Consider the following 19,135-nt stretch of genomic DNA (forward strand, 5'->3'; position numbering starts at 1 on the left):
AAGATCTCTTAGCTTTTCATTTTTAATTAAAAAACAAATAAATACATCTAAATTCCACTGACGTTATGGGGTATTGTGTGTAAATCAGTGGCATTTTTAAAAAAAATATATCTTATTTGAATCCATTTTAAATTCAGGCTGTAACAACAAAATGTGGAAAAAGTAAAGAGGTGTGAATACTTTCTGAAGCAGCTATGTATACAACTGTATATGTTACACACAGTCAGCGACAGACAAATACAGATGCGTAATGTACCTGACTGGGCCACATCTGCAATGTCCACGCCCTGCTCCTGAGCCATGAAGCCTAGCACAGAGAAGATGGCAAAGCCTGCCAGGAAGCTGGTGCAACTGTTCAGCAGGCACAGGGAAAAACAGTCCCTGGCAAACCACACAGACAATCACAATCAATCACTGAGTAAATATAGGGAACAGACAATCTCAATCAATCACTGACTTCAAACTACGTATAAAAAAAGAACAATTAATCAATAAAACAATCAATAAATAAATGAAACACAATCCGTCAGTTAATCAATGAATCAAATATCTGATCTGCTAAATCAAATCGATAAATTGATTAACGAGACAATGTTAAAAAGCACACAATGGCAAGAAGACTGTCCGTCAGTCAATAGATCTGAATAAATTAATCTTTCAAACAATACTATACAGCCTCATACAATTGATCAACCCAATCAATCAAGACAGATCAATCAAATCAAAACATTAATCATTCCATAGTGGCATAAAAAGAAGGGATCATGTTCAAAACAGTAATCAATTATCTTTATGGTCTGGCGCCAGCTTCAACTTTCAAAGAGCTGTCCAGCTACAAAAGGAGCCTGGGTCATGTTTATTGCGCACCAACCCCCCCCCCCCCCCCCCCCCCCCCCCCCAAAAGACAAACAGGGAGGGACTACTTGGCCCTGTCCAATAAGAAACGCACATTTTTGTTTTTCCTTTGCAAAGTGCTTTAAAACGTTTCCATTATGTTTGCTAATGAACACGACCGTGGGTTTGTAATTGCCAGGACCTGCATGTCAGTGTGGGAAACAGACAGTGTGGTATTTTGTTCTAGGTGGGGTACGGTGTCAGTGTTTTCCCTGTCATTCCTGGCATTCTTTTTGTAAAATATCTGGGGACTGGGAGTTGGGGGATGCATCCTAAATGAATCCCTATTACCTATTCCCCGGGTCAAAAGTAGTGCACTACATAGGGAATTGGGTGCCATTTGGAACAAAGGCAGGGAGTACCTTAAGAAAGCAAAAGTTCTACGGATAAATCTGCCAATTCATGAGATGAAAACTGAAAGGTGAAATTCTCCCTTTGCTTTATTTTTCTTGGTGAGCTAAGTTGATGAAATTAGTACCACTTTGTGTGTATTTGGTTTCTATCATCTACTGTGTGTATGAGGCTCACTTATAGCAGTCGTTGTTGTATTTGTTGTAGCTGCCCAGGGCGGTAAGGCTCCCCAGACAGATGCCATAAGAGAAGAAGATCTGAGTCCCCGCATCCATCCATACCTAAACAGAGATGGACAGATAGAGAGGGACGGAAGGAAGGATGGAGAGAGAAAAAGTACAAATGAGGGAAAGAGAAAGGGAAAAGAGAGAGAGCACGCAAGTCAAAAAGAGAGAAAGAAAGAGAAGAAAGACAAAGACAGAGAGAGCATGGCTGCGTAGATAGACTTGGCTGCATAGACTAGGGTGTCGAATCAAAAATGCATATTTTTACCAATGGGTAACATGATATTTCTTTATTTAGGGGGAAGATCAACTTTAATATTGCAGATAGATTGTAGCTTCCATAAATGTAATTGTCTGCATAATTTCCAATCCCCCATATATAATTTTTGTAAATACACACACATATTGTATGTATGTACAGTGGGGAGAACAAGTATTTGATACACTGCCGATTTTGCAGGTTTTCCTACTTACAAAGCATGTAGAGGTCTGTCATTTTGAATCATAGGTACACTTCAACTGTGAGAGACGGAATCTAAAACAAAATCCTAAACTAAGTGTATGTAAACTTCCGACTTCCACTGTGTGTGTGTGTGTGTCTGTGTGTGTGTGTATGTATGTATGTATGCATTATTCCAGGTTGTATCATTTGATTTACACAACATGCCTACCATTTTGAAGATGCAAAATATTTTTTCTTGTGAAACAAACAAGAAATAAGACTAAAAACAGAAAACTTCAGCGTGCATAACTATTCACCCTCCCAAAGTCAATACTTTGTAGAGCCAACTTTTGCAGCTGTAAGTCTATTCGAGTATGTCTCTATAAGCTTTGCACATCTAGAAACTGGGATTTCTGCCCATTCTTCAAGGCAAAACTGCTCCAGCTCCTTCAAGTTGGATGGGTTCCGCTGGTGTACAGCAATCTTTAAGTCATGCTACAGATTCTCAATTGGATTGAGGTCTGGGCTTTGACTTGGCCATTCCAAGATATTTAAACATTTCCCCTTAAACCACTCGAGTGTTGCTTTAGCAGTATGCTTAGGGTCATTGTCCTGCTAGAAGGTGAACCTCTGTCCCAGTCTCAAATCTCTGGAAGACTGAAACAGGTTACCCCTCAAGAATTTCCCTGTATTTAGTGCCATCCATCAATCCTGACCAGTTTCCCATTTCCTGTCGATGAAAAACATCCCCACAGCATGATGCTGCCACCATGCTTCACTGTGGAGATGGTGTTCTCAGGGAGATGAGAGGTGTTGGGTTTGCGCCAGACATAGCGTTTTCCTTGATGGCCAAAAAGCTGACCAAAGTACCTTCTTCCATATGTTTGGGGAGTCTCCCACATGCCTTCTGGCGAACAGCAAACGTGTTTGCTTATTTTTTTCTGTCCACTATTCCGTAAAGCCCAGCTCTGTGGAGTGTACGGCTTAAAGTGGTCTTATGGACAGATCCTCCAATCTCCACTGTGGAGCTTTGCAGCTCTCTTTGCCTGGTCCATGAGTTTTGGTGGGCGGTTTGTGTTTGTGCCATATTCTTTCCATTTTTTATAATGGATTTAATGGTGCTTTTTATTTGGACATGAAATCCAAATAAAAATCTATTTAAATTACAGGTTGTAATGCAACAAAATAGGAAAAACATCAAGGCGGTGAATACTTTTGCAAGGCACTGATATATATATATATATATATATATATATATATATATATATATATATATATATATGTGTGTGTGTGTGTGTAATATATATACACACACGAAGTCGGAAGTTTACATACACTTAGTTTACATACACTCATTAAAACTCTTTTCAACCACTCCACAAATTTCTTGTTAACAAACTATAGTTTTGGCAAGTCAGTTAGGACATCTACTTTGTGCATGACACAAGTAATTTTTCCAACAATTGTTTACAGACACAGTGAATCATAAGTGAAATAATAAACCTATCACAATTCCAGTGGGTTAGAAATGTCCATACAGTAAGTTGACTGTGCCTTTAAACAGCTTGGAAAATGCCATAAAATTATGTCATGGCATTAGAAGCTTCTGATAGGCTAATTGACATTATTTGAGTCAATTGGAAGTGTACCTGTGGATGAATTTTAAGGCCTACCTTCAAACTCAGTGCCTCTTTGCTTGACATTATGGGAAAAGCAAAAGAAATCAGCCAAGATCTAAGAAGAAAAATTGTAGACCTCCACAGGTCTGGTTCATCCTTGGGAGCAATTTCCAAACGCCTGAAGGTACCACGTTCATCTGTACAAACAATAGTACGCAAGTATAAACATCATGGGACCACTCAGCAGTCATACCGATCAGAAAGGAGATGCGTTCTGTTTCCTAGAAATGAACGTACTTTGGTGCGAAGATGCTGGAGGAAACAGGTACAAAAGTATCTATATCCACAGTAAAACAAGTCCTATATCGACATAACCTGAAAGGCCGCTCAGCAAGGAAGAAGCCACTGCTCCAAAAACGCCATAAAAAAGCCAGACTACGGTTTGCAACTGCGCATGGGGACAAAGATCGTACTTTTTGGAGAAATGTCCTCTGGTCTGATGAAACAAAAATAGAACTGCTTGCCCATAATGACAATCGTTATGTTTGGAGGAAAAAGGGGGAGGCTTGCAAGCCGAAGAACACCATCCCAACCGTGAAGCACAGCGGTGGCAGCATCAACATCTCAAGACATCGGTCGGGAAGTTAAAGCTTGGTCGCAAATGGGTCTTCCAATTGGACAATGACCCCAAGCATACTTCCAAAGTTCTGGCAAAGTGGCTTAAGGACAACAAAGTCAAGGTATTGGAGTGGCCATCAAAGCCCTGACCTCAAGACTATCAAAAATGTGTGGGCAGAACAGAAAAGGCGTGTGCGAGCAAGGAGGCCTACAAACCTGACTCAGTTACACCAGCTCTGTCAGGAGGAATGGGCCAAAATTCACCCAACTTATTGTGGGAAGCTTGTGGAAGGCTACCCAAAATGTTTGATCCAAGTTAAACAATTTAAAAGGCAATGCTACCAAATACTAATTTAGTGTATGTAAACTTCTGACACACTGGGAATGTGATGAAAGAAATAAAAGCTGAAATAAATCATTCCCTCTACTATTATTCTGACATGTCACATTCTTAAAATAAAGTGGTGATCCTAACTGACCTAAGACAGGGAATTTTTACTGGGATAAACATCTCAGGAATTGTGAAAAACGGAGTTTTATTGTATTTGGCTAAGGTGTATGTACACTTCCGACTTCAACTGTATAGTACTAGTCAAAAGTTTGGACACCTACTCATTCCAGAGTTTTTCTTTATTTTTACTATGTTCTTCATTGTAGAATAATAGGGAATACATCAAAACTATGAAATAACATATATGGAATCATGTAGTAATCAAATAAGTGTTAAACAAATGAACACACACTACCGTTCAAAAGTTTGGGGTCACTTAGAAATGTCCTTGTTTTTGAAAGAAAAGCACATTGTTTTGTCCCTTAAAATAACATCAAATTGATCAGAAATACAGTGTAGACATTAATGTTGTAAATTACTATTGTAGCTGGAAACGGCAGATTTTTATGGAATATCTACATAGGTGTACAGAAGCCCATTATCAGCAACCATCACTCCTGTGTCCCTATGGCACGTTGTGTTAGCTAATCCAAGTTTATAATTTTAAAAACGCTAATTGATCATTAGAAAACCCTTTTGCAATTATGTTAGCACAGCTGAAAACTGTTGTCCTGACTAAAGAAGCAATAAAACTGGCCTTCTTTAGTCTAGTTGAGTATCTGGAGCAACAGCATTTGTGGGTTCGATTACAGGCTCAAAATGGCCAGAAACAAAGACCTTTCTTGTGAAACTCGTCAGTCTATTCTTGTTGTGAGAAATGAAGGCTATTCCATGCGAGAAATTGCCAAGAAACTTTAGATCTCGTACAACGCTGTGTACTACGCCCTTCACAGAACATCGCAAACTGGCACTAACCAGAATAGAAAGAGGAGTGGGAGGCCCTGAGCAAGAGGACAAGTACAATAGAGTTTCTAGCTTGAGAAACAGATGCCTCACAAGTCTTCAACTGGCAGCTTTATTAAATTGTACCCACAAACTACCCGTCTCAACGTCAACAGTGAAGAGGCGACTCCGGGATGCTGCCCTTCTAGGCAGAGTTGCAAAGAAAAAGCTACATGGCTGGCTAATAAAAATTAAATAATTAACATGGGCAAAAGAACACAGACACTGGACAGAGAAAGATTGGAAAAAAGTGTTATGGACAGACAAATCTAAGTTTGAGGTGCTCGGATCACAAGAAGAACATTTGTGAGACGCAGAAAAAAATGAAAAGATGCGGGAGGAGTGCTTGACGCCATCTGCTTTGGTGGTGGTAAAGTGGGAGATTTGTACAGGGTAAAAGGGATCTTGAAGAAGTAAGGCTATCACTCCATTTTGCAACGCAATGCACTTAATTGGATCCAATTTCCTCCTACAACAGGACAATGACCCAAAGCACAGATCCAAACTATGCAATAACTATTTAGGGAAGAAGCAGGTAGCTGGTATTCTGTCTATAATGAAATGGACAGCACAGTCACAGGATCTCAACCCTATCGAGCTGTTGTGGGAGCAGCTTGACCGTATGGTACATAAGTGCCCATCAAGCCAATCCAACTTGTGGGAGGTGCTTCAGGAAGCATGGGGTGAAATCTCTTCAGATTACCTCAACAAATTGACAACTAGACAGTCTGCAAGGCTGTAATTGCTGCAAATGGAGGATTATTTGACAAAAGCAAAAGTTTGAAGGAAACAATTACTATTTCAATTAAAAATCATTATTTAGAACCTTTTCAACGACTATATGCCCTACTCATTTTGCAACTAAATTTCATGTATGTTTTCATGGAAAACAAGGACATTTCTAAGTGACCCCAAACTTTTGAACGGTAGTGTATGTCTTCCCTATTATTCTACAATGTAGAATATAATACAAATAAAGAAAACTGTTGAATGGACACCTACTCAAACTCGTGACTGGTACTGTGTGTATATATATATATATATCTTTAAAAAATATATGTTCCTTTATTATATTCCCCTAACCCTTACACCCCTCCCCTAATTGGAGTAAACTAATGGACAACACTTAGGATTCTACTTCCAGCTTATACATACTATATGAATTTTACAAACACTATGTATTTTACAATAGTTATCTGGTTTAATCCCATCGTTCAGCTACCCTCAACCCCTCCCATCTACCTCTTAACACAATCCAGTTTTACACTTGCCATATATTTCTCAACTGTGCTGTTTCACAAAAAGTTCTGAACCTTTCTCATAGGAAAATTGCCGCCGGGAAATTCGAGACATTATCAAGTGCTTGTCAAATTGAAAATGAGAGACAGATGAAGTGTGTACAGCCGGCGCAAAAAAACAACAAAGCAGAGCTCATGCCTTCAAGCTACTTTTTTCAAATCATCATTAGAGACGCTTCATGTAGCCTTACAATGTATTAAAAATCCAAACATAGAGCCCAGTGTTTGTAGAACAACTAAAGTTACATTGATAACTTAAATTAAGCATATAGGAGTACCTGTTTCTTTGCTAACCGCACAACACAGAATAGCCGCATGTGCGCACTCCCTCAAATCATTTGGAGAAAATATCATTTCTATTTTATTCAGCTATGTTCAATTGTATTCTTCATAGTATAAAATAATGGCATGGAATTCTAACCAAATCTTGTCTGCTAAATGAACTAGTGTAGCCCACAGCCATATGGCATAGCCCGATCAGGGGGAGGAAGGTAGCCTAGTGGTTAGAGCGTTGGGCCGGTAACCGAAAGGTTGCTAGATCGAATCCCCGAGCTGACAAGGTAAACATCTGTTGTTCTGCCCCTGAACAAGGCAGTTAACCCACTGTTCCTTGGCCAACATTGTAAATAAGAATTTGTTCTTATTTGACTTGCGTAGTTAAATACATTTAAAAAAAAATCAGGACCTAACATATGGACAAGTGTGCTATTCTTTTCTTCTGAAATAGACAACGTTTTCTTCATATCATGTTTCTTTAGACCTGTCTAAAAATAAATAATGGATTTATTGTGAAGGTTTAGGCTATTTTACATGGATCTAATTATGAGGACGTCCTTCAACTTATCAGAGCTCTTGCAGCATGAACTGACATGTTGTCCATCCACTCAAAGAATCAGAGAACGAATCTAGTACCGAAAGCATAAACCACAGCTAGCTAGCACTACTGTACATAGTGTGTGGAGAGTAGTTGACTCAAAGAGAGAACGACAATAGTTGTACAGTTTTAAAAAAAACACTTTTTCCCCAATATTTAAAAGGAGACGCAGCAGAGGGAGCTAGCTATATTTTGTTGTATTGTTTTCTCTTTAGTTTACCTTTCACTTACTTAGCTAGCTAATGCAGCTAATTTAGCATACTCAACAACCTGAATCAAACAGTGAGACGAATGCAATTTATGTTAGCTAACTGGCTAAGGCTATCCAACACTGCAACTCTTCCAAGTGAAAGTAAGCTTTTAGTCATATTCATTTATTGCCAACGGAGCTGGCCAGTGTAACTGCTAAACAGCTTGCTGTACTGTGTGATTGTACATATGGATTGGATTGTGGGTTTACTAATAAGTCAGTTCTAGTAGCTATGTTGACTATGACATTAGATAATATGGTGACAGCGATGTAGGCAGTGTAGTGGTTAATGGTTATGGTATGAAGGTTTGGCTTGGAGAGGTTTTTTCACTTGGTCACAGACAGCTGTTGTGTTGTGCACTGAAGTCCACTAGCAAAGGGAAAAAGTGAGAGGAGGAGAGCGCATTGATGCAAGAAGGATTTTTTTCCAATGAGGAAAGTGATAATGCTGTATATGGCTGCTAAGAAAGTGAACTGTTTGCGCGGGTGATCAGGGGTATACTTATTCCGCAGATTCTGTGGCAAAATGTTTCCTAAATGGAAGCAAACGCAATGAAACAGGGATGAACCGAGCTGAATTTGTTTCAGTTGCAAAGCGGAAGGTTTTGCAACCGTTTGGACAAATGATTACACACAAGATCAGCTTGATGCAGGCAAGAGGGTGCAAGATGGTATTGAATGTGACTGTCACCTTGATTACTCCAATTACTCTCTACCTGTGCACCTACGTTATAAACTTTCACTTGTAGGCTAGGTTGTAGCAACCTCATGATGGGTATAGCGCAAATTTAAGTATTACGTAGTAGCCTAAACCTATGTTACATTGAGCTGGGTAAATGGAATATCAGTCATCCAATATGCTGTAATAGAAATAAGGCCAAGCTCAAAGAAGAACTAAATCGTCCTCCCTAATCTTACACGGCACCGACTGCCACTGGTATTATATGGTATGTTGCCCAAGCCGAATAATCATATTTGTCTTCGTAAAATGTGTTTATAACATAAGGAAATGAAATGTCAACACCAAAGTGGTTTTCAATCACTCTAGGTCGAGTGGGTTGACACCCTACAGACTGATTCAGACTAGACCTACTCCAATAGAGGGGCACTTGGGACTGGCTAAAAAGCAGCCAGTCCAATCAGTATCCTCTCAGAAATTACCAGGGTCGTGTTTATTAGGGAACACATTGAAAAACGCTCTAAAAGGTTTCACAATGTCAGCTTTTCTTATGAGACATGTTCTGGTAGTCTCTCCCTGTTTGTCAGTTTTCTTCAGTTTTGTGCCTAATCAAAAAAAGACACAGTATGTTGGCGGGTATGGGTTTGGGTAGTGGGCGGGTATGAGGGTGGGTCGCAGGTACCTGTGGGTCTGCCAGGCGGGTGATGTTGGGATTGAGATAGTAGACGATGCCCTGGGCAGCTCCAGGCAGGGTGATGCCACGTACCAGCAGGATGGCCAGCATCAAGTAGGGGAACGTGGTGGTAAGGTAGACCACCTGGAACAACAGTAGGATAGCTTCTAGATCAATAATATCTGAAATCCAACTGAAAATGGCATGATAAGTTCTAGAATCTAGATTCTATATCAATCACATATATGTAACTGTACATCTATGATACCTTATGTCAACCACATCTACAGTGCCTTGCGAAAGTATTAGGCCCCCTTGAACTTTGCGACCTTTTGCCACATTTCAGGCTTCAAACATAAAGATATAAAACTGTATTTTTTTGTGAAGAATCAACAACAAGTGGGACACAATCATGAAGTGGAATGACATTTATTGGATATTTCAAACTTTTTTAACAAATCAAAAACTGAAAAATTGGGCGTGCAAAATTATTCAGCCCCCTTAAGTTAATACTTTGTAGAGCCACCTTTTGCTGCGATTACAGCTGTAAGTCGCTTGGGGTATGTCTCTATCAGTTTTGCACATCGAGAGACTGACATTTTTTCCCATTCCTCCTTGCAAAACAGCTCGAGCTCAGTGAGGTTGGATGGAGAGCATTTGTGAACAGCAGTTTTCAGTTCTTTCCACAGATTCTCGATTGGATTCAGGTCTGGACTTTGACTTGGCCATTCTAACACCTGGATATGTTTATTTTTGAACCATTCCATTGTAGATTTTGATTTATGTTTTGGATCATTGTCTTGTTGGAAGACAAATCTCCGTCCCAGTCTCAGGTCTTTTGCAGACTCCATCAGGTTTTCTTCCAGAATGGTCCTGTATTTGGCTCCATCCATCTTCCCATCAATTTTAACCATCTTCCCTGTCCCTGCTGAAGAAAAGCAGGCCCAAACCATGATGCTGCCACCACCATGTTTGACAGTGGGGATGGTGTCTTCAGCTGTGTTGCTTTTACGCCAAACATAACGTTTTGCATTGTTGCCAAAAAGTTCAATTTTGGTTTCATCTGACCAGAGCACCTTCTTCCACATGTTTGGTGTGTCTCCCAGGTGGCTTGTGGCAAACTTTAAACAACACTTTTGTGGATATCTTTAAGAAATGGCTTTCTTCTTGCCACTCTTCCATAGGCCAGATTTGTGCAATATACGACTGATTGTTGTCCTATGGACAGAGTCTCCCACCTCAGCTGTAGATCTCTGCAGTTCATCCAGAGTGATCATGGGCTTCTTGGCTGCATCTCTGATCAGTCTTCTCCTTGTATGAGCTGAAAGTTTAGAAGGACGGCCAGGTCTTGGTAGATTTGCAGTGGTCTGATACTCCTTCCATTTCAATATTATCGCTTGCACAGTGCTCCTTGGGATGTTTAAAGCTTGGGAAATCTTTTTGTATCCAAATCCGGCTTTAAACTTCTTCACAACAGTATCTCGGACCTGCCTGGTGTGTTCCTTGTTCTTCATGATGCTCTCTGCGCTTTTAACGGACCTCTGAGACTATCACAGTGCAGGTGCATTTATACGGAGACTTGATTACACACAGGTGGATTGTATTTATCATCATTAGTCATTTAGGTCAACATTGGATCATTCAGAGATCCTCACTGAACTTCTGGAGAGAGTTTGCTGCACTGAAAGTAAAGGGGCTGAATAATTTTGCACGCCCAATTTCTCAGTTTTTGATTTGTTAAAAAAAAGTTTGAAATATCCAATAAATGCCGTTCCACTTCATGATTGTGTCCCACTTGTTGTTGATTCTTCACAAAAAAATACAGTTTTATATCTTTATGTTTGAAGCCTGAAATGTGGCAAAAGGTCGCAAAGTTCAAGGGGGCCGAATAATTTCGCAAGGCACTGTATACTGTACATTTCAATTCCATTCGAAAATGCTATAATACCTTCTAAACTCAGCAAAAATAAATAAAATGTCCCATTTTCGGGACCCTGTCTTTCAAAGATAATTCGTAAAAATCCAAATAACTTCAAACATTTACATTGTAAAGGGTTTAAACATTGTTTCCCATGCTTGTTCAATGAACCATAAACAGTTAATGAACATGCATCTGTGGAACGGTCGTTAAGACCCTAACAGCTTACAGACGGTAGGCAATTAAGGTCACAGTTATTAAAACTTAGGAAACTAAAAAGAGGTCTTTTACTGACTGAAAAACACCAAAAGAAAGATGCCCAGGATCCCTGCTCATCTGTGTGAATGTGCCTTAGGCATGCTGCAAGGAGGCATGAGGACTGCAGATGTGACCAGGGCAATAAATTGTATTGTCTGTACAGTGAGACACCGAAGACAGCGCTACAAGGAGACAAAACAGACAGCTGATCGTCCTCGCAGTGGCAGACCACGTGTATCAACACCTGCGGATCGGTACATCCGAACATCACACCAGCAGGACAGGTACAGGATGGCAACAACAACTGCCTGAGTTACAACAGGAACGCACAATCCCGCCATCAGTGCCCAGACTGTCCTCAATAGGCTGAGAGAGGCTGGACTGAGGGCTTGTAGGCCTGTTGTAAGGCAGGTACTCACCAGACATCACCGGCAACAACATTGCCTATGGGCACAAACCCACCGTCGCCGGACCAGACAGGACTGGCAAAAAGTGCTCTTTACTGACGAGTGGCGGTTTTCTCTCAATGGTGATGGCGGGATTTGCGTCCATCGTTGAAGGAATGAAGGTTACACCGAGGTCTGTACTCTGGACCGGGATTGATTTGTAGGTGGAGGGTTCGTCCTGGTCTGGGGCAGTGTGTCACAGCATCATCGGACTTGTTGTCATTGCAGGCAATCAACGCTGTGCGTTACAAGGAGACATCCTCCTCCCTCATGTGGTACCCTTCCTGCAGGCTCATCCTGACATGACCCTCCAGCATGACAATGTCACCAGCCATACTGCTCGTTCTGTGTGTGATTTCCTGCAAGACAGGAATGTCAGTGTTCTGCCATGGCCAGTGAAGAGCCCGGATCTCAATCCCATTGAGCACGTCTGGGACCTGTTGGATCGGAGGGTGAGGGCTTGGGCCATTCCCGCAGAAATGTCCGGGAACTTGCAGGTGCCTTGGTGGAAGAGTGGGGTAACATCTCACAGCAAGAACTGGCAAATCTGGTGCAGTCCATGAGGAGATGCACTGCAGTACTTAATGCAGCTGGTGGCCACACCAGATACTGACTGTTACTTTTAATTCTGACCCCCCTTTGCTCAGGGACACATTATTCAATTTCTGATCGTCACATGTCTGTGGAACTTGTTCAGTTTGTCTCTCAGTTGTTGAATCTTGTTATGTTCATACAAATATTAAAACATGTTAAGTTTGCTGAAAATAAATGCAGTTGACAGTGAGATGACGTTTATTTTTTTGCCGAGTTCATATTCTATATCAGGTATTCCCAAACTGGGGTATACCCAGCTATTCCCAAACTGGGGTACCCCCAGGGGCACGCGCAATGCCGTCGGGGGTACGCCAAATAAAAATGTGATTCACATTTTCAAACAGTACATTTCTTCCAACGGGGCTATACATTTTGGGTGAGGATTTTTTCTCGCCTGAGTAGCCTCGTTGCACTGCCAAATATAAAATTAAACCATCTAGTGTTCAGTGAAATAACAACAATGTCAAATACAGGTAGCCTAGTCAAATAATTAACATCCAATCACATTAACCCTCTCAAGGGAAACGTTCACTCTTGCGAAGACGTTTAGAAATTAAACATGACAATTTCAAAAAATAAGCCACTGGAGTTTTTTGAGCGAGAATAAAGACGACTTTCGAATAGTAAGACATGTATTAAAGCAACAGATACCATTAATAAGAAGGGGCTAGAAGAGTCTTATATGTTGCGCTAACGAGTGGCTAGGACAGGCAAGCCCTGTTGTGGAGAACTTAATTCTTCCTGCTGCTGCGGATATGGCTGGGACAATGCTGGGGGAAAAGGCCCAAAAAATTATACAGACAATGATTTCATCAAACACCTTTTTCAAAATGCATCAGTAACATGGTAGGAGATGTTTTGAAACTATTATTGCTTCGCATACAAGCCAGTGAATTATATGCACTACTGCTGAATGAGTCAGACGTGGCGGGCCTGGCACAGCTTCTGGTATATGTCCATTACGTTTATGGGGGGGTCAATTAAGGAAGACATCCTCTTCTGCAAACCACTGGAAACCAGGACAACGGAGGATATTTCTAAGTACTGGACAGCTTTGTGACATCAAATGGACTTCGGTGGTCAAGACATGTTGGTATCTGTACTGATGGTGCAAAAGCCATGACATGGAGACACAGTGGAGTGGTAATGAGCATGCAAGCAGTTGCTCCCGACGCCACTTGGGTACACTGCAGCATCCACCGAAAGGCTCTTGCTGACAAGGGAATGCCTGACAGCTTGAAAGACGTTTTGGACACTACAGTGAAAATGACTAACTTTGTTTAAGCCAGGCCCCTGAACTCTCGTGTATTTTCTGCACTATGCAATGATATGGGCAGCGACCATGTAACACTTTTACAACATAAAGAAGTGCGCTGGTTATCAAGGGGCAAAGTATTGACACGTTATTTTGAATTGTGAGACGAGCTTAACGTTTTCTTTACTGATCATAATTTTCACTTGTCTGACCTCTTGCATGATGACAAGTTTCTCACATGACTGGCCTATCTGGGTGATATTTTTTCTCACCTGAATGATCTGGGTTACAGGGTCTCTCTGCAACTATATTCAAAATTGAGGCTATGATTAAGAAGACACAGGTCTTTCCATCATTGTATGATTTTTGCATGCAAATGAACTCAAGCTTACGGACAATATCAAATGTCATATAGCGAAGCACCTGAGTGAGATGGGTGTGCAATTACGCAGGTACTTTCCTGAAACGGACGACACAAACAACTGGATTCCTTATTCCTTTCATGCCCTGCCTCCAGTCCACTTACCGATATCTGAACACAAATTGCAACAAGCAGTTCTGTGAAAATGCAATTTAATCAAAAGCCACTGGCAGTTTTCTGGATAGGGCAGCGCTCATTAGGTTTTATATATAAGATGGCTAAATCAAGACGAAAATTATTGATTATTATTATTTGTGCTCTGGTACAATAAGAGCGCTTTGTCACTTCCCACTAACCGAGATGTGACAAAAACTCACACTCATTCTTATGTTTAATGAATGTATTGTGTAATGTGTGTGTGGCAGGCTTCAAATGATGACAAAACACAACATTTGAGAGTGCGCTGACCCTGGTGCTAGAGGGGGTATGCAACTGGAGGTTGAATGTTTGAAGGGGTACGGGACTATAAAAAGTTTGGGAACCACTGTTCTATATCAATCACATCTGTTCAACTGTACATCTATGATACCTTCTATAACAACCAGATCTATACTGTCCATCTCCAATCCATTGGCCATGAAGGTTTAAGTGGAATCCTTCATGTACAGTACTCCCATAGCAAAGGAGGTATGATTACTGTTGGTCGATAGCAGGGTTGTTCAATTTCGGTTCTGGAGGGCTGAAACACTTCTAATTTTGGTTTCTACCTGGTAGTTAATTGCACTCACCTGGTGTTCCAGGTCTGAATCAGTCCCTGATGAAAACCATACAATTTAGGCTTTTGGTCAAGCTCATTGGTGAGTGTTTTCTTGAGGTGGTTGCTGAAAATCAGTTTGCTCAAGCCTTTCTATGCGGTATCTGAGTCTGGAATTGCTCAGGGGTGTGTTTGAGGGTTGGTGTGGGAGGCATATATACATACATACCCTACATAACATTACATTACATTACATTACATACATACATACATACATACATGCATACATACATACATACATACATACATACATACAGTGGGGCAAAAAAGTATTTAGTCAGCCACCAATTGCGCAATTTCTCCCACTTAAAAAGATGAGAGGCCTGTAATTTTCATCATAGGTACACTTCAACTATGACAGACAAAATTAGAAAAAAAATCCAGAAAATCACATTGTAGGATTTTTAATGAATTTGCAAATTATGGTGGAAAATAAGTATTTGGTCAATAACAAAAGTTTCTCAATACTTTGTTATATACCCTTTGTTGGCAATGACAGAGGTCAAACGTTTTCTGTAAGTCTTCACAAGGTTTTCACACACGGTTGCTGGTATTTTGGCCCATTCCTCCATGCAGATCTCCTCTAGAGCAGTGATGTTTTGGAGCTGTTGCTGGGCAACACAGACTTTCAACTCCGTCCAAAGATTTTCTATGGGGTTGAGATCTGGAGACTGGCTAGGCCACTCCAGGACCTTGAAATGCTTCTTACGAAACCACTCCTTTGTTGCCCGGGCGGTGTGTTTGGGATCATTGTCATGCTGAAAGACCAAGGCACGTTTCATCTTCAATGCCTTCAAAATCTCACGATACATGGCCCCATTCATTCTTTCCTTTACACGGATCAGTCGTCCTGGTCCCTTTGCAGAAAAACAGCCCCATTTCTACCCCCATGCTTCACAGTAGATATGGTGTTCTTTGGATGCAACTCAGCATTCTTTGTCCTCCAAACACGACAAGTTGAATTTTTACCAAAAAGTTATATTTTGACCATATGACATTCTCCCAATCTTCTTCTGGATCATCCAAATGCTCTCTAGCAAACTTCAGACGGGCCTGGACATGTACTGGTTTAAGCATGGGGACACGTCTGACACGGCAGGATGTGTCCCTGGCGGCGTAGTGTGTTACTGATGGTAGGCTTTGTTACTTTGGTCCCAGCTCTCTGCAGGTCATTCACTAGGACCCCCGTGTGCTTCTGGGATTTTTGCTCACCGTTCTTATGATAATTTTGACCCCAAGGGGTGAGATCTTGCGTGGAGCCCCAGATCGAGGGAGATTATCAGTGGTCTTGTATGTCTTCCATTTCCTAATAATTGCTCCCACAGTTGATTTCTTCAAACCAAGCTGCTTACCTATTGCAGATTCAGTCTTCCCAGCCTGGTGCAGGTCTACAATTTTGTTTCTGGTGTCCTTTGACAGCTCTTTGGTCTTTGCCATAGTGGAGTTTGGAGTGTGACTGTTTGAGGTTGTGGACAGGTGTCTTTTATACTGATAACAAGTTCAAACAGGTGCCATTAATACAGGTAACGAGTGGAGGACAGAGGAGCCTCTTAAAGAAGAAGTTACAGGTCTGTGAGAGCCAGAAATCTTGCTTGTTTGTAGGTGACCAAATACTTATTTCCCACCATAATTTGCAAATAAATCCACATACTACATGATTCCATATGTGTTATTTCATAGTTTTGATGTCTTCACTATTATTCTACAATGTAGAAAATAGTACACATAAAGAAAAACCCTTGAATGAGTAGGTGTGTCTAAACTTTTGACTGGTACTGTATATATAAGCACACATCAAAATCCACGAAGAAATGGTTCATTGACCACAAAATTAACATTTTGCAATGGTCTCCGGACTTGAACACCATTGAATACCTGTGGTTTCAATGGAAGACGGCAGTCAATAAGAGCACGCAAAGGACATCAAGTGTCTGGAAAGATTCTGTATGAAGGAATGGTCTCAGATCCCTCCCAATGTGTTCTCCAATCTCATAAAACATTTTAGAAAAAGCCCCAGTGACGGTATCCTCGCCAGGTGAGGTAGTGAAAGGTTTTCCTACCTTTTTGCGGAGAAAATATCACTTGGTAAACAAAATAGTTTTCCTCTCAGCAATTAAGTTAGTATAAAATATTAGAATTTCCCCCCCAAAAAATGTAATACAATATAGCTCAGTATTTGAATTATTTATTCTATATCTATCATTTTTTTTGCTAATCTCTGTCAAGGGTGTCAATAATTTCAGACCCCACTGTATGTATGTGTATTTGTGCTCACCTTGCCAGTGGATTTGACCCCCTTCCACACACAGAAGTAGCAGACGACCCAGACTAGCAGTAGACACAGAGCCAGCCTCCAGCTGACTGGCCCCAGCTCATCTGGTCCACTGGACAGCTGCAGGACCTCCCGCCTGGACGGACACACACACACACACACACAATTAATAATACCCCCAAATAGATACAAGGCTAAACATGAACCTGTTTAAAGCCACTGTAATGCCAAAGGTAGATTATGATCACTCTACTCTTGGTAAAACTGAACCCCCTTAAACCCAAACCCCTGTTGGAAATGTGACCCTACCTCGTCTACAATGTCTCCAGTCTTCTCTATGTCCCCTAAAACGAACTTTGGCAATTCACGGACACGACATTGTTAATACCTCACATTTTAAAATGCCAGCCAAAAAGCTGCATATAATGCCCCTTTACTTCATTTCTAAGGAAACAAAATGCAGTCGTGTTGTAAGGAACGTGGGCGAGACTCACTCCCAGAACTCGATGACAGGCGAGGTAGCGTTCTCTGGTAGGCCGGTCCCAGAGGTTAGGTTCTGACAGTCAAACAACACACAGGTATCTACAAGACAGACGGAACATCAACACACGATCACCTTAATGTTGTGACTAGGGGGCAGTATTTTAATTTTTGGAGAAAAAAAAAATCCCGTAGTAAACGGGATATTTTGTCAGGACAAGATGCTAGAATATGCATATAATTGACAGCTTAGGATAGAAAACACTAACGTTTCCAAAACTGTAAAAATATTGTCTGAGTATAACAGAACTGATGTTGCAGGCGAAAGCTTGACAAAAATCCAATCCGGAAGTGCCCCATGTTTTGAAATCGCTGTGTTCCAATGAGTCCCTATTGAGCAATGAATGGGCTATCAACCAGATTACTCTTTCTCCGTATTCCCGAAGGTGTCTACAGCATTGTGACGTAGTTTTACGCATTTATGGTGAAGAATACCCGTAAGTGGCTACATTGCGCAAGTGGTCACCTGATGCTGCCAGAGAGATTCTCGCGTAAAATACAGAGGTAGCCATTACTCCAATCGGTCCTACTGAAACACTAATTGTCCCGATAGATATATTAACGAATAGATATTTGAAAAGCACCTTGAGGATTGATTATAAACAACGTTTCCATGTTTCTGTCGAGATTATGGAGCCAATTTGGAATATTTTTCGCCGTTTTCGTGACTGCAATTTCCGGGCGATTTCTCACCCAAACGTGAAGAACAAACGGCGCCATTTCGCCTACAAAAATTATATTTGGGGAAAAAAAGTAACATTTGCTATCTAACTGGGAGTCTCGTGAGTGAAAATATCCGAAGCTCAAAGGTAAACGATTTAATTGGATTGCTTTTCCGATTTCCGTGACCAAGTTAACTGCTGCTAGCTGGACAAAATGCTATGCTAGGCTATCGATAAACTTACAAATGCTTGTCTAGCTTTGGCTGTAAAGCATATTTTGAAAATCTGAGATGACAGGGTGATTAACAAAAGGCTAAGGCTGTGTCTCAATATATTTCAGTTGTGATTTTCAGGAATAGGAATATTTTCTAGGGATATTTATGTCCGTTGCGTTATGCTAATTAGTGTCAGGCGATGATTACGCTCCCGCGTGCGGGATGGGGAGTCACTAGAGGCTCAACTAAACTCACCTTAGCTCAACTCGACTCAATCATCCCATACCTCTTTCTCTTAAAAAGAAAGAAAGAAACTGGTTTACAGTTTTTCCCTATTTGTGAAGGGCACCAGGCCCTCTTGCAGCAAAGCCCATTCCAACCTTGTGTAGGTCTACAATCTTGTCCCTGACATCATGGGAGAGCTCTCTAGTCTTGGCCATGGTGGAGAGTTTGGAGTCTGATTGATTGATTGCTTGCTTCTGTGGACAGGTGTCTTTTATACAGGTATCAAGCTGAGATTAGGAGCACTCCCTTTAAGAGTGTGC

At 41.1% G+C, this 19,135-nt stretch overlaps 1 protein-coding gene across 6 annotated transcripts in view; it reads right to left on the minus strand.

The window, feature by feature from the left end:
- LOC110527587 (sodium- and chloride-dependent GABA transporter 2) overlaps positions 1-19,135 on the minus strand; it is a 43,797-nt gene that overhangs the window by 9,302 nt on the left and 15,360 nt on the right. For 5 of the 6 annotated variants that reach the window (XM_036983088.1, XM_036983089.1, XM_036983091.1 and 2 more), the window contains exons 5-9: positions 17,668-17,755; positions 17,177-17,309; positions 9,265-9,399; positions 1,423-1,526; positions 257-381 (exon numbers count right to left, since the gene is read on the minus strand). In XM_036983088.1, coding sequence (XP_036838983.1) covers positions 257-381; positions 1,423-1,526; positions 9,265-9,399; positions 17,177-17,309; positions 17,668-17,755 — 585 coding nt within the window. The remainder of the gene's footprint in view (positions 1-256; positions 382-1,422; positions 1,527-9,264; positions 9,400-17,176; positions 17,310-17,667; positions 17,756-19,135) is intronic. The other variant, XM_036983092.1, reaches the window with a different exon arrangement.

Source organism: Oncorhynchus mykiss, chromosome 7 (genome assembly GCF_013265735.2).
Source record: "Oncorhynchus mykiss isolate Arlee chromosome 7, USDA_OmykA_1.1, whole genome shotgun sequence".
Lineage (NCBI taxonomy): Eukaryota > Metazoa > Chordata > Actinopteri > Salmoniformes > Salmonidae > Oncorhynchus > Oncorhynchus mykiss.